This window comes from Desmodus rotundus, chromosome 7 (assembly GCF_022682495.2).
Source record: "Desmodus rotundus isolate HL8 chromosome 7, HLdesRot8A.1, whole genome shotgun sequence".
NCBI lineage: Eukaryota > Metazoa > Chordata > Mammalia > Chiroptera > Phyllostomidae > Desmodus > Desmodus rotundus.
Window position 1 is genome coordinate 91780397 of NC_071393.1, and position 16725 is coordinate 91797121.

Sequence of the window (16725 nt, forward strand, 5' to 3'; positions counted from 1 at the left end):
GGGCTATCTATTGCTTTTAACATATGTCTAAGTAGCCTATCAAATTTTTTAAAACTCTAATATGCAATTGAATTGTGAAGTGTTTCAGACATACCTATTAAGACAGTGAATTCTCTTTTTGTAAACTACAAAATTTGGTATGTATGTTGGTTCATTCTTAGAAATTTAAATATTCTCTAATCTGTTTTTCATTTATGTGATCTGTTAAAAATTAAATGAGGTTTGTTAAAATATCCTCAGGTAACTGTTTCATTTGACTTCCAGCATTTTAAGCTTTGTATTTTGATGCAATGATACTCATTGCATGATGTTAGAGCTATCATGCCTTCTTTGTCATGCTATCATATTCTATTTAACAGTATTTGCTTTGAATTGGAGTTGTTCAGAAATCAAAATCAACAACTTTCCTTTCTTTTTACATCTGTTTGCCTGTTAAATCTTTACTGTGTCTTTATGCTTATAATTTTCTGTGTTAGTTTGGTTAAGATAGATCTCTTCCAAGTAGCGTAGATACTATTTTTTAATTTAATCTAAGTGGTTTTTTGTCATTTACTAAAAGAAGTTAAACCACTTTCACTTATTGACATAACTGACAGAAGAAGAGGTTAGTGCGAAAAGTCCATGACTATGAAGTCAGACAGATCTGATTTTGAATTCTAACCAGCCGTTCTACGTTCTAATCAGGGAGACGTGACCTGGGCTGGGGAACACACGATACAGTGTACAGATGATGTGCTGCAGAACTGTGCACCTGAAACCTGTGTAATTTGTTAACCAGTGTCATCCCAATACATTCAATAAAAATAGAAATAATATATGAAACACATTAATATGTGATATACAATTAACAAGAGGTATTTGCTACTTATATACTACCTTACGCTTCCTTCTCTTAATGGCAAAATTTTCTTTATTTTCATTTTCTCAATTGTTTTAAAATTCACTTACCACTGATTTTAATTCTAGTAATTAATAGGGGTTTTTTTTACCAAACCATAATCTTTTATTTCTCAAATTAAAATTTAGGATTAAATAATATATATCTATCACATATCATTCATATATATATGCACGTACATATGTAAATAAAACACACAGAATATACCCTGTTTCTCCACTCATATGTCTCTTCATTTTGTTGGCTTTGGCTTTTATTTCACCATGCTTTCCCCTACTTCACAGCTGTCCTTTCTTTATAATTCAGTGGAGGATGCCAGACACACATTTTGAAAATTTTCTTCTGGTCCTCGTGTAGTAAAAAATTTTCCAGAGGTATAACCACCCTCTGAATTTATAGGGTAATGTTACATTTTTCTCTTGAAGTATTTTTGTCATAAATCCCATGTTAATTTTTTCTGGTTTGTTCATACTTAAGGAGAAAAGACCTGTTCAGACCTAGTGTTTGCCAATAATGTTTGGATTTTCTTTGAACTCCCTTTCCCATCCACCAGGGCCAGAGCAGAACTTCCTTTCCAGATCAATTAAATAGACAAAAAATGGAAAACTGCCTTGCTTTTAGCTCAATTTTTGTACTCTGGCAGACTTTCTCTCGATGGAGGTGTAATTAGCTACTTTTCATACTGCCTGGTTCTATACTAGATGAGAAGCAGTAAAAACCGCAATCCCCAGCTCACACTACCTGTATTCTTATGAATCTGACTCAACATACAGACTTTGCTATTCTTCCCCAGGACGTATTGCCACTGTCTCCTCGGGTGTCTACATACAATTTTTTTGGATTTGAGTTGCTGAGTAGCATTAAATGTGAGGAGAGGGGAAATAATACCATATAGTACAGAGGCCCCTGATAGAGGTCCTGTGTCTTTGAGCCATGTAGCTAAAAGTGTCAGAGAATTAATTTAAGCCTCTCTCTACCACTTGTAAATCTTGAGAATTTCTCTGTTCTAAAAGGTATACCACAAGCAAGCCAACAGACTGTCATCAAATCGTCATGGTGAAAACCTCTCCCAGAGTTTTATAACAGAGGAACTATCAGGCCCATTTTTATGGATATTTCAGCGGAAACATAGGAGAGGGTAATTCAGTCACTGTTGGACAATTACCATTCTAAAGCAAAAGTCAAGAAAGCTTTTTTAATGACGGGCATTATCAAACAATGGAATATGACATGTATGAACTTTTCATGATAGAATATATTCCTACAGAAACTAGATGATTGATCATTACTCAAGCACAATTTCTACCAGAGAAAGGTTGGCAGATACATTCTTAAGCCCTTCTCAAAATCTAACAGTCTAAGAAATAACAAATGATTAATTTAGCTACCAAAATACTGCTTCAATACATATTTCACTAAATTCATATGGGAGAATTTGCATACACTAAGACTCCTTTAATTAACAAAAGATGGCCTTGGTTGGGAAAGCATGCCTGAAACCTCACAGCCAACAGTGATAGCACATGTTCTGAATAAAGCTGTTTCTCATTTAGCCTGAAAATTCCTTCCTTTTAAAATCAAGTAAAAAAAATAAAGTACTTTGTTGGTCTTCACTTGGGCAGGATGAAGAAGGCCTATTTTTTAAATAGTAAATACATTATTTTGACATATCTAAGATAAAATATTGGTGTGAACTATTTGCAATCTGAAATTCAAAAGTAACTTATTCTGAAATATTTCCAATTCATTTTTAGTTCAAAAGCTAAAGATAATTGTGTGAAGCTAGCTTGTTTGCTTCCTTTGCCCTCATTCACATCATATGATACCTTTAGGAGATCCTGCTGCCCAGTATTTGTTTCATATCTCCATGTCAGTTTCCTGGTACCAGTAGGATCTGCCCAGGCAAACAGTCGAGCTTGTCTTGGCAGCAATTCCACTTCTTCCTGTGTCCCACTGAAAACACAACCAAGGGAAGATTAAAATATCTCAAGAAACCCAGACCTGTGTTTTATTGAGGTAGGGATTGGTACAAAAATCTTATAAAATTGCCTTTGTTAATAAAACACAACTCTGCTTAAAAATAAGTACCCTAAATGCCCAGTAAATGAGTGGCTTTGAAGCCCGAGGTAACGGAATATTGCCCTTTCTGAGGCTGCAGTATGCTCAATCGATGCAGGTAAAATCACGCCAATGGAATTCATTGAGGCAAACAAACCGGCATGAGAGCACACACCTGTAGAAAAAGCTATGAACAGCAGCAGTGCTTAAATTTAAGCTTTTTAATCAAATGTAATTCAAAAAAAAGTATGAGGTGCAAAGAAAGAAATAACTGGGAAAGAAAATGCAGTTGCCACTCTAAGTGTGGTCTGCAGGCCAGTGGAATCAGCATTACCTGCTGGAAATGCAAAATCCTGGACCCCATCTAAACCCACTAAATCAAAGTCAACGCTTTAACAAGATTTCCAGGAGATTTTGAAATTGATCATTAAAGTTTAAGAAGTACTGGTCTATATAATATAAAAAACTTACCACAGAACTAAAAAAAAAAGTAACCCACTTAGGTTTCAATCTCAGTCTGCACTTTTAATTAAATTTCTCAGTGAATTCAACCCAAGCCACGAGAGTTAAGAATACCCAATCCCGGCCCGGGCCAGGTGGCTCAGTTGATTGGAGCACTGTCCCCTACCCCACAAGGCTGGGGGTTCCATTCCCAGTCAGGGCACATACCTAGGTGACAGATTTGATCCCTGGTTGGGGTATGTACAGGAGGCAACCAATTGATGATTCTCTCTCTCTTGCTTTCCTCTCTCTCCCTCCCCTCTTTCTCTAATATCAATAAACATATCCTCAAGTGAGAATTAAAAAACAAACAGACAAATCTGAAAGGCATTATTTTATATTTACAAATAATTATATATGTAAAATTGATAATAAAACAATGCAGATTTATAATTCTTTGCAAATATAAAATATTGTATATTGTAACAGTTTAAAATTATGGGGTGGGTTTGGCTGGGGTGGGGTGGAGGGATGGGGAGAAAATGCAGACAACTATAATTGAATAACAATAAAAATTAAAAAATAAAATGAAATAAAAATAAAATTATCATTACATAATGGTATTATAAGGTAAATGGAGGCAGTCTGGCTTCCTCACCCAGGTGTCTGGATAATTAAGAGAAGCGCTTTCCCCATTACCTTGAGAATGGGCCTGATAAGTAGTGTTCTCATAGCCTCCAGACTGGGTCTGATAAACTGTTCCCAAAGCCTTGAGTGGGCTTGCATGCACAGTATGAAGCTCTGTTGCATAATATCTGTTGGCATCCTGCTGGTTTTGTCTGTGTTCTATTATTTAAGAGGGTAGGGACTCCCAGCTGGGTGCCACGTAGAGGGGACAGGTGGCACACAGGGACATGCAGGGGTACTCGCAGCTTGCAACATGCGTGGATAGCCCACCCTTGAATAAAGGCATATCAGACATCCCCACGGCTCCATGAATATTCTTCTGTCTGCCCAAATTCCGTGAACCTGTCTGGCCTTCACAGGCTGCAACACAGGTATCATCCAAGCCAAATGACAGCATGGGCAAGACCAAAAGAATTCCTATCAGTCTGTACTATCTACTCAATGTCCACCCACTTAATCTTTTACTATCCCCACCAAAAAGAAAACAAAAAATCTTAGATATAAATTTATAGGAAGAGGTTCACTAAGCATCATCAGATTACAAAAGAAAAATAATGTTTAAACAGGTTCGTAATTCCTTATATGCAATTCTAAAATTTAAAAGACTCCAAAAGTCCAAAGATTTTGCTCTAAATTTGGTGCCAACAGTCCTCTGGCAGCAAAATCTGACCTGAAATGATGTGAGACTATTAATCATTTTTATTTATCCCAATTGGTATAAATATTCGTAACTTTTGCTGCAGAAATATTAGTGTGTTTGATTACAGAAACCTGTCTCAAAACCTGCTTAGGGTACTAGCAACACAGAGCACGTGTTCCACATTACCTTTCTAATCTCTGAAAACATTTGGAATGTGGAACACATTCAGTCTCAAGTGTTTCCCAAAAGGAATGCTGGACCAATAAAAGCAAATCAGATTTTCCATGAACTCTTTTCCACCATACCTCTGTTTATATTTGAGGGTGTTCCATGGTGTGTGGTTTATTATTAGGGCAGGTGCAGATCCCTCATGGTAATCAGAGAAGGTTATGACAGTTGAATGTTCAGCAGTGTTTACATCCACCAAGAGAGCCCCATTCTATCATAGGAAAAAAAAAAAAGTATGTTTGAAGTATTGCTTTACTCTGCACTTACATTTGGAATTTCAATCAGCTATGTAAACACAAAAAGGTTGTTTTCTTAAATTCTCACTGAAAAGAGACTGGCTCTGCTCTCTTATGAAATTAAGGATGGTATTACATATTGATACAGTAGTACCTTCAAATAATTACAAGTAAATTTTATGGCATGTTTTAATAAAAAATTTTAATGAAAATTTAAAAAATAAAAAATATTTTATTTTAAAACATGAAAACTTACCAGATCTTCTAAGCTCAATAAAGTGCCATTATCCTGTTTGTTATAAAAAAATGGTCTGGAGGATCCTTCACAGCCCACTACTCTCACACAAAGTTTGCCTGACAAATTTTCAGGCCAAAACGGAAGACACTGAAAATATAAAATATCAGTCTTAAAACAATTCTGTGGTATAAATAAGTGGCTAATTAAATCTTCACTTCTAAATAGCATCCTGTTTCAATTATTACTAACTTTCTTAAAAATATTCCCTCCACATCTCATATTAAGACGACTGATAATATAATGACTATTTATGAAATCAAAGAAACTCCATCAGAAGAATCTATATTACTCTATATGTCATTATGAAATAGTTACAATATGAGGAACTTTAGAACTTACCGATTAAGAATGCCTCAAATGTCTTAAATATTTAAAAACTTTAATTTTAATAACACAATCTTTGTGTACCTCTTACTTTAATTTCTTAACGCACCATGAATTCTTTCACAGTATATCATTCAAAGTAAACCAGAAAGATAACTAAAGGCAGAGAAGAAAACACCACAGATCTTGCTGGAATACTAAACATTATCCTCTCAGCTCTTTGTTCTTAATCAAATCATATACCTTTTTGAGCCTCACTTTTCTTACCAGTAAAACTGATATTTTAGCTAGTGAAAACATCTCTCTGTTACAGAATACTGGGTAAATTCTGTTCCTGAATAAAAGTACTACTGTTATCAAACCCACATCAAAGATAAAAAGATAACGAGCATTTATTTGTTGCCAAGTCTGTGGAGATCATTCTAAGTGCCTTGGAAAGCACATGCCTCTTAGAACTCTAAATTTGTTTACATTATGATTGGAATCCTTCCTCTTGAACTTTTCGTGAAATGATTTAAAAATTTTTTGAGATGAATAGAATGGCTCTATCCTTAAGGTAGGCTGGTTTGGCTAAAAACAAGCAAATCGAAGCACCAATGCTTGTCTTTGAACCTGTCCTCTCCCCCACTCTCCTCACCAATTCAAATCTTACTCAGCCTGCAAAGTGTAGCTCAGACCCAATCTCGTCTATGGAACTTTCCCCTTCCACACAGACCACAATGATCTCAACATCCAATGCCCTCTTTAACCTTAGAACACTATGAGATTACATTTTCTTCTCTGTAAAGTAAGGGGCTGAATTTTGGGAAATTTTCAAGGAACTTCCAGCTAATCTATTCAGAAGTTTACAACCACCTATAACTTGGCATATACTACCTTTACTTTCCAATTGTTAATTTATGAGTCTTAAGCCCTCTAACAAGATTATAAGCTTCTTGAATACAGAACTCATTATCTTGATTATTGAGACAATACACAGTACATTATGTTTGTATTCACATTCCGTACATATAGGAAGAACTAGAGCCCTGGCTGGTATGGCTTAGTGGACTGAGTTCTGGCCTGCAGACCAAAAGGTCACTGGTTCAATTCCCAGTCAGGACACACGACTAGTTTGCGGGCCAGGTCCCTGGTTGAGGGCTTATGAGAAGAGACCAATCAATGTTTCTCTCCCTTCCTTCCCCTCTCTCTAAAAAGAAATAAATAAAATCTTTTTTTTAAAAAAAAGGAAGAACTAGAGAATTAGTGTTACCATACACACTTGGCTAATAGTAAATAATCATCAACAATTTTCTTTTTTTAACATATGTTTACAATGTGTAAGCAAAGTCAAAGTTGGCTGATATATTTAACACTAACATGACAGCAAAGCAAGTATGAAAGAAAGGTATGTACATTCTTACTTATATGTCTAGAGGTATTTGTACATATTAGGAGCAAGTTACATTAAACCAAAATTTTACCTCTGAAGAAGCAATATAGTTCCACTTATTAGTTGGCATTGAACCATCAGATGCAATTTCACCAACTTCTAGTTCTAATGATGACTTATTTGCAATGGTACAAAAAGGAGTCAAAGTAACTATTCTTGTAAGATTAAAACTGCTCATTTTGATGCTAACACCAACCTATGAAAAGGAAACAAGCAAGCTTATTATTTCCTGATATTTTATACAACAACTCTGAAATACACACACACACACGCACCATTCACACAAAGACTACTTAAAATATTTTAAAACAGATTTCTGGTGAAGATGGAGGCATAGGTAGACACGCTTTGCCACCTTGCACAACCATAAGAAGGATCACAACTAACTCCAAAACAAAATACAACCAGAAGTACCAGGAAATCGAACTGTATGGAAGTACAGCAACCAAGGATTTAAAGAAGATATATTCATCCAGATGGGTAGGAGGGGCAGAGATGGGGAGCCAGGGCAGAGAGGATACAGTGTGGCAGTGGCAAGGCAGTGGTGGCTGGAGGAATGGGCACTGCCACATTCACCTGTGGTAGATAAAAACCTGGAGGGACACCTAGGGAGTGAGCCATCCCAGCCCCAGGCTAGACTGCACAGCCCAGGGTTCTACTGCCAGGGAAATAAAACCTCATAATTGCTGGCTGTAAAAACCAGTGGGGTTGGGGCAGTGGAAGAAACTGCCAGTCTATCAAGAGAGCCTCTTTAAAGGACCCACATAGCCCTAGAACATACGCAAACCCACCCACTCTGGGATCCAACACCAGGGCAGCAACTTGAAGGATGCCAGTTGCACACTAGAAGTGGCGGAAGAGACTGGAAATGTAGCTGAGCAAGTGGCATTGTTCCCTCTCAGACCCCTCCCCCACATACACTGCAACAAAACAGCCTTCATGGGTTGCCCCACCCTGGCAAATACCTAAGGCTCCACTCCTTACAACATAACAGGTGCAAAAAGATGGGAGTCAGAGCAGCTTTACCTAATACACAAAAATAAACACAGGGAGGCTCCCAAATTGAGGAGACAAAGAAATATGGTGTACATGAAAGAACAGATCACAACTCCAAAAAAATAACTAAGTGAAATGGAGATAGCCAACCTATCAGATGCAGAGTTCAAAACACTGATGAGAAAGATGCTTAGAGATTGCATGTATTACAGCAAACGCATAAGGGAAGAAATGAAGGCTACGCTAAGTGAAATAAAGAAAAATCCACAGGGAACCAACAGTGAAGGGAAGGAAGCAGGGTTCAAATCAATGATTTGTAAGATAAGGAAGAAATAAACAGTCAACCAGTACAGAATGAAGAAACAAGAACTCAAAAAAACAAGGAGAGAATAAGACTCTGGGACATCTCCAAACGTGCCAACATTCAAATCATAGGGATGCCAGAACAAGAGGAAGAAATTGAAAACTTATTTGAAAAAATAATGAAAGAAAACTTGCCTAGTTTGGAGAAGGAAATAAACATACAAGTCCAGGAAGCACACAGAGTCCTAAACAAGTTGGACCCAATAAGGGCAACATCAAGACACATCATAATTAAAATGCCAGAGATTAAAGATAAAGAGAGAATCTTAAAAGCAGCAAGAGAAAAGGAGACAGTTATCTACAAAGGAGTTCCCATAAAACTGTCAGCTGATTTCTCAAAAGAAACCTTGCAGGCAAAAAGGGGCTGGCAAGAAGTAATCAAAGTCATAAAAAAAAAACAAGGACCTACAACCAAGATTACTCTATCCAACAAAGCTACAATTTAGAACTCCAAGGCAGATGAAGTGCTTCCCAGACAAGGTAAAGGAATAGGAGTTCATTGTCACCATGCCCTTATTATATGAAAAGGGCCTTATCTAAGAAAACGATGATCAAAACTATGAACTGGAAAATGACAATAAACTCACAACTATCAACAAATGAATCTAAAAAAACAAAAACAAACTAAGCAAACAACTAGAACAGGAACAGAATCATAGAAATGGAGATCACATGGAGGGTTATCAGTGGGGAGGGGGATAGGGGAGAAAAGGGAAAAAGGTACAGGGATTAAGAAGCATAACTGAGGCCCTGGCTGGTGTGGCTCCATGGATGGAGAACTGGCCTGCAGACAGAAAGGTTACCAGTTCAATTCCCAGTCAGGGCACACGCCTTGGCAGTGGACCAGGTCCCTAGGTGCAGATGTGCAAGAGGCAGCCAATCAATATTTCTCTCACACATCAGTGTTTATCTCCCTCCCTTTCAGTATCTCTAAAAATAAATATATTTTTAAAAAGAAGCATAATTGGTAGGTACAAAATAGACAGGGGAGGTTAAGAATAGTATAAGAGATGGAGAAGCCAAAGAACTTATATGCACGACCCAAGGACATGAACTAAAGGGGGGGACTGCTAGAGGGAAAGGGATATTGGGCAGAAGCGGGGCAAAGGGGAAAAAATTGGGATAACCGTAATAGCATAATCAATAAAATATACTTTACAAATATTTTAAAATATGACTTCTTAAAGTAACCACTATAACTTATCTTCTCACTAATAAATATTATGGTTTCTTAATTTGGCTCCATCAAAAAATCAACTCAAGAAATACCAACTAGCAATTTAACTAACGATGACTTGTAATAAGAAATTAAGTTTATATGTATTCTATATTTTTTAACATTCCAAACATAAGTTGTTTTATTACTATAGAGGCTCAAGTTTTGCTGCATTTAATATCTCTGTTGTTAATAAAACAAGGTAAAAATTTCAAAGTGGGACTAAACAGGTCAACTGGCAACAGACTGTTCAAATTTTCAGTCAAATTTAAGATTCAAGAAATGTTTGGCAGAAGAGAGGAATGGAAGAAGGATTCTAGTATGTGCTGAGTATTTACCAAGTTGCTTAATTACTTGGATAAGATTCAACTCAGTGTCTTCTTAATGTCTGACAAATTCTGGTTTTGCCATGCTATTAGTGGCCACAGAAATTTGTAGAGATAACAGTCCTTCACATAATACTGTGAATTCAAATTTCTGTACCCCTTCAGATCCAGCTCGTTTACTGAAGAAAATATGAATAAAGGCAAAGGGAAATAAATAAACAGAATCTCACCAGGTATTCCATATTGTTGGCCGGACACTTCACACACCCATAACTTCCCACTGTATCCAATGAAAAACCATTGGACCAGGCACTAGTTGAAATTTTTAATTGTACCTACAACAGAGAACACATACCATCACATTAAGAAGCCTAAAAGACTATATTAATTTTACTTGATGGAAAGTTGCTAGACCACTAGAAATTTATTTAGCATCATGGGACACAGAAAATACAATCCAAGCCATACTGCAAATCGGTAACAGAACCACAGAATCCCTGGGAGGCAATACAATAAAAGCAATATTCTGATCTTCTCATTCACCTACACAATGAGTACAGTGAATTTAAAAATTTATACCAATGAGAGTTTGTTATTTTAAAAAAGACCTATAATGAAAAATATTTTCCAGTGTCAGACTTATGATATCGAGCTAAGAAATTAAGTTTTAGCACAAATGTATGCCTTTAACATTATTCAGCAAACGCTAAGTAAAAGGCGTTGTGAGCCCCGGTCAGACAGCTCAGTTGGTTAGAGTGTTGGCCTACGATCCCCGGTCAGCGCACACACAAGAAGCAACCAATGAATGCATAAATAAGGGGAACAGCAAATCGATGCTCCTTTCCCTCTCTCTCTCAAGTGAATAAATCGAAAAAATCTTTAAAAAGGCATTGAGATAAGCAGAATAAAAGACTGGAGTGTGATAAGAGCCGTGTAAGAGGAACAAAATGCTATGGCAGTGACAGGGTTAAAGGTTTACTTTCGGCTACGGGATTTATAGAAGAGACCTAACTATGTTCCTGTATTAAGCTCCACCTACCCAACTATATTATAGAAAACTTGAGAACAACCAGATCAGACACATAAACTGTTACTAAAATACCATCTATTACATTAACCAACACTCTATGACAGTGGTTCTCAAAGTGTGGTGCCTGGACCAGCAACAGGAGCATCACCTAGGAACTTATTAGAAATGCAATTATCAGACCCTACCCAGACCATACCCAGAGAGTATGACCAAGCAATCCATCTTAACAGCTTTCTAGGGGTGATTCTAATGCACACAGTAATCTGAGAACCACTGATCTAAGAGAACATAAATGGGACATCCAGCCTCACTTTAGATGGTCAGAAAATCCTTCACATATGTCAGACCTGAGCAGAATGCCACAGTACAAAGAGCAGATAACCAGAAAGATGAGGCAGAGAGGGAAAGCATATGAGAAGAGGCATTCTAGGCAGAGGGTGCATATACAAAGGCCTACAGGTAAGTACTTGTGAAGTGTGTGGCAAGCAATACCAAGTTATGAGTCTGAAAAAGAAAGAAGGGACCAGAGCATAAAGGAACAGGCTTAGGTGTCAGTTCCTCTCTCAAAGGTCTGGCTTAGTCCTTCACATATAGAAGCGCTCAGGTAATACTCACCAAATTCAACTGTTGGTTTTTGAAATGCTGTTTCATCAGTGATAAATTACGTTAAATCAAACTTTCTACTTAACACTACTTCAAGAACATAAATAATTCTAGGTGCACTAGAGAAAAGTGTTAGCTCTGCCTTGGAGACTGCTGTTGTTAGTTCCTAACATCTCACTTCATTATGTATTCACTGAAAGTCTCCCTGGACCTAATTCATTACAATAGCACTTAGCAAAGAGGTTAAACATGGTCTTAGGGAAAACTAATGGCTCCCTAGTTTCCAAATTAGGAATTTATTTTAACTTATTATAGCAACAAAAACACACCTTATTTTTACTAAAAATGTTCTTCTTCTTGAAAGAGAATAAAATAATATCCCTAAAATCGGCTGGATGTTTCACATGAGTATCTTCTGAACGATACTGGAGAACTCGAGAAGTCTTATTGATTAGCCAGTAGGGACTAAAGACAGAGAGCACCATCCGACTGCCAATTCGTCTGACATGTATCGACAGGTCGACTGTCATCACTTCTGTGGAGTCAGAAGAAAAACACACAAGAAAGAATTCGGGAAGTGTATCATATATACGGAAATGTCCTCTCCAGTTTTTGCCCTGATATTTCACCAGAACTAATTCCATTATTTCTCCACTGATTCTTGAATGCAGAACATCAGCAGTACTGCCTTCTGTTAGCTCATGAACTTCCGCTGTTCCCTTAAAAAAAAACACACACACACAAAATAAATTTGCTTAGCAATATTTTAATACTTTTGCAATAGTAACATCATATGTTATAAAAATGCTAAATAACCTACTAGATTCAGATTACCAGCTGACCAGTCTTCAATAAAGTCATGTTTACACATTATGAATGTCCAATAATCACTACAGGCTAAAAAGAAAACACTAAATCTTAGCCAAAGGCAAAAACTGTCTTCTGGCCATTAGTAGACCGATAGCAGTAAGTTTTGAGAAAAGTCAGACCAATGCTGAGAATCAAAGGCTAGATTTAGGAACCCTGGCTATTTATGTCATTAAAGAAGTCATTGAACTGCCTGGGTTTCAGCTTCATCCTCCATTCACATATTATGCCTACTGGTTCCCACATAAATAGAAATAAGAAAGGTAATATCAAACTATTCTGACAAGCTATCTAAGTGAGGAAGGATTATTTTTTAAATGAATAGTAACATAACAAATTAGGCTTTCTTACTGAAAGCTTCCCTGGCATAAATACTATTCATTTCATTTAATTAATTTTAGTATCCACAGATCAGGTTTGGCTCAATGTTCAAAAAAGGAAAATAAATAAGTTAGATTCTGAACACTTTTCAGACTTTTGTATGTTAAAATGTATGATACATAGAAATTTAAAAGTATTTATCATACTTCACTGCTAGAAAATGCTCCCTGTTTTTTCTTAGGTAATAATTTTTAGGTTGAATAGAAACTTAGAACGAATAATCATATTAACTTTAAAATTAGGCTTGGAGCCCTGGCTGGGTAGGTCAATTGGTTAAAGCATTGTACCAGTACACCAAGGTTGCAGGTTCAATCCCTAGTCAGGGCATACATAAGAATCAACCAATTAATGCATAAATAAGTAGAACAACAAATCAATCTCTCTCTTTCTCTAAAAATCAATCAATCAAATTAACTTTAGAATTAACATGAAATATTTTTTCACTGGCTTTTTTCTATTCTTTAGAAAAATGATTTTTACTTAATTATAGTCAATAATATAGTTAACTATGTACGGCATCAGATATGAATTAGATTTATTGAGGTGGTCACTTCATAAGTTATTAAATGTCTAATCACTATATCATATACCTGAAATTAATGTAATATTGTATGTCAACTATAAATTAAAAATAAAAGATTATAAAAGAATAAAACAAAATAAATTATGGTTCTTAATTTATGGCAGATACAGCAGAGTTAGGTGGTAGGGAAAAGGAGCCAAACTGCCTATGTTCAAATTCCACATCAACAATTTATTAGCTATGGGATCTTGAGCCTGTCACTTAACCCCACTGTGACTCAGTCTCCTCATCAGAATATGGGCCTAACAAGAGTGCTATTTTGGGAGTTCACTATACAGATGAAATGTGTTAATACATCTACAATACCCAATACAGTGGCTGACACAGAAAAGATGCTGTACCAATTTTCGCTGTTAGTAGTATTATTAACTCCTAAGTATGCTACGTAAAACACTGACCGCAACTAAAAATACTGTTAAAAAACTAGAACTCAGTTCATGCAATAAAAAAAATCAAACAAAATGCAAGAGACATACCTCAAGTAAGTATCGTAGGGAATATGGGAGAAGATTCCGCAAAGTGAGGGTAGGATAAAGATGAATAATGTAAGCTGGATCCCAGTCTTCCCCATGCGTACATATATAGCTTAATTCATCAGGCAGGGCAACTGTATTGACTATGAGAGGTAAGAAGCTGACTTCTGCTGATGGACACTGCAGCATGCATCTGACTTCCCTGCTCCTGTGAAGTTCTTCCTTCCAGGAAATGTAAGTGGTAGATTCTCTGTACTGATTCTCTAAGATACCAGCTGGCTGAACAAATAATTGACATCTACAGAAAAAGAAAACAAGGTGGAGAAAAAAAGTTTTTATTGAGAACTTAAGAAAAAGAAACTCATTAAATCTTCTTGATAACTCTACAAGATAAGCACTGTTGTCCCTATTTTTACAGATGAGAAAACCAATGCTAAAACAGATTAAGAAACTTGCTAAGTCACAATGCAAACAGATGGAGGAACTTTCTGGAGAAAAAACTCTCCATAAATAATGACAATTTATTAAAAAGTCATTTCAAATACAAAGGCAATCTATTAAAAATAGGCCTAAGAAAAGTCTAAAACATCATATATACAACAAGAAATTTTCATCTGGTAAATTCAATGATAATATAAATGTATTTCTCTGTAACTCCCTATGTGCCTTAAAGCTGATTTTTACAGATCTTTAGATAAAAAAATATGATTATCTTTTCTAAAGTATAAGTCCCCAATTCATAGAATCAAAAATATATTATACACCTTTAAAGCTTAATATATTCAAGGAAGCATCTACCTATATGAATCTAAAGGAACATGGAACTCCTCTTCAGGTCTTGCTATTCCAATGCGCTCCAACAGCTTAACATTCTTAACAGCTTTATAAACAATGAATGCAATAGAGAAGTGGTTTTTAATCTGTTGGACAAAAACATACACTGTTTAATATGATATAGAAGTTCAAAAGAAAAATGTGAACTGCACACAATTACTTTTAGATATAGAATTCCAAGCCCAATATTGAAAGACATTTTTGTTGGTAAAGGGAACTTTTTAGAACATTTAGGTGCTATATATATATGAAACGTGATGCTTAAGTGGCAGTAGAAAATTATTATGATATCCACAGGCTCTATGAATTACATGCTGATGTTTATTGTGTATAATGTTATCTTTCCAAAATATGTTAATCTGAAAATGTCAGCCATACTATTTTCTCCATTACAACCTTTTATCGATGCACTATGTGACTATACAGAAAAGGATGGCACAGGAAGTGTAAGAAAAAGCAGTACAACTCTCTTTTCTTGACTGCAATGTGATGTAGGCTGGAGCTAATAGGAAACTTGAGAGCTAACAATGGCCAAAATTTCAAATCCTGTCATTTTTATCTGATGTTACAAGTAGGAAGAAATTTCTTTTGCTGACCATATACTCAATTCTGCAATAATGCACAGAAAAGGAAAAAAATGGATAAAGCCTCAAAGGTATAAAAGAAAATACTTATACAGAAAAGATATGAAAACATATTTTTGGGGGGGGTGGGAAGGGAGAGCATTCCAACATGCCTTCATATATACCTGAAAAATGAAATCCCAACTGATAACAAACAAAATGGAATGTTATCCTGACAACCAAATTATATAAAACTGTTCAGTTCTGAATCTTTACAAGAATAAACGAAAAGCTTCATTAATTTTAAACACGGGAAGAAAAATAAGCTTTAAATTAACAAGATTGTTTTATCAGACATTTAAAATAAAGAATATTATGAAAGCAAGTTGGATAGGAAACAGCAGCCATTCAATCTGTTATTTATTTCTGAATAATTGGTATTGACCTAATGAAGTTTTACTGTATTCCTATATTCACCTAAATGATTTAGTATTAATCAATAGATACACTTAAAGGGATATAATTCACTTTAATGCATTACCTGAAGAGGAGAGCGAAGGGTAATTACTTTATTCCCTTCGGTTGCATCAATTTGTACCAAGACTGAGTCAGAATGACTAGCGTTGGGATTCCGTACATTATACAATTGTCGACCAGGTCTGGCAATAGGGATTTTTGCAACTTCTGTATATCCATAAGGCACTAAGGCAGAGAATTAAGTGAGAAGCATTCCAAATATTAGTTTAACCATATTTCTCTTAGAATAATCATGAGTGACTCAAAATAATGACAAGAGTATTCACCCTCATGCCAGAAATGACTATACAATATGCTTGTCTAAGACACTGGAACTAACAAAGAAAGAAAATTAATTATTATTATAAATATTTTGGAACCAAAATTAATTTCTGTTGGGGTTTTGAATGTATAAAAACAAACCAGCAAAATCCAACTTGTTCCTATCCCCTCCACTATACAGGAATTATGTCACCTTTTCTTTGTAATAGTGGTAAATACTACCAATATTTTAGGACTTCTGAATATAGTTTTTTTCTCTCCTCATTGAACTTCCACCCTTTTTGGAACATAGCACATACTGTATTGTTTAAAAACAGGGTGGGGACTGACTGAAGGAGAGGCGGGGTAGTGGAGAGCAATGAGGGAAACATTGTGACAACTGTAACTGAACAATAAAAAAATACATAAAAATAATCAAAAATAAAAACAAAAAATCTAGAAATTATTTTC

The 16725-nt window shown here is 35.8% G+C and overlaps 1 protein-coding gene across 4 annotated transcripts in view; it reads right to left on the minus strand.

Annotated features, from left to right (window-relative positions):
• Positions 1 to 16725, minus strand: part of VPS13C (vacuolar protein sorting 13 homolog C) — a 176262-nt gene that overhangs the window by 39415 nt on the left and 120122 nt on the right. For all 4 annotated transcript variants that reach the window (XM_053928698.2, XM_053928696.2, XM_053928699.2 and 1 more), the window contains 9 exons: positions 16019 to 16179; positions 14879 to 15000; positions 14084 to 14378; positions 12106 to 12495; positions 10374 to 10478; positions 7274 to 7438; positions 5445 to 5573; positions 5030 to 5163; positions 2725 to 2851 (listed from right to left, as the gene is read on the minus strand). In XM_053928698.2, the coding sequence (XP_053784673.1) occupies positions 2725 to 2851; positions 5030 to 5163; positions 5445 to 5573; positions 7274 to 7438; positions 10374 to 10478; positions 12106 to 12495; positions 14084 to 14378; positions 14879 to 15000; positions 16019 to 16179 (1628 nt within the window). The remainder of the gene's footprint in view (positions 1 to 2724; positions 2852 to 5029; positions 5164 to 5444; positions 5574 to 7273; positions 7439 to 10373; positions 10479 to 12105; positions 12496 to 14083; positions 14379 to 14878; positions 15001 to 16018; positions 16180 to 16725) is intronic.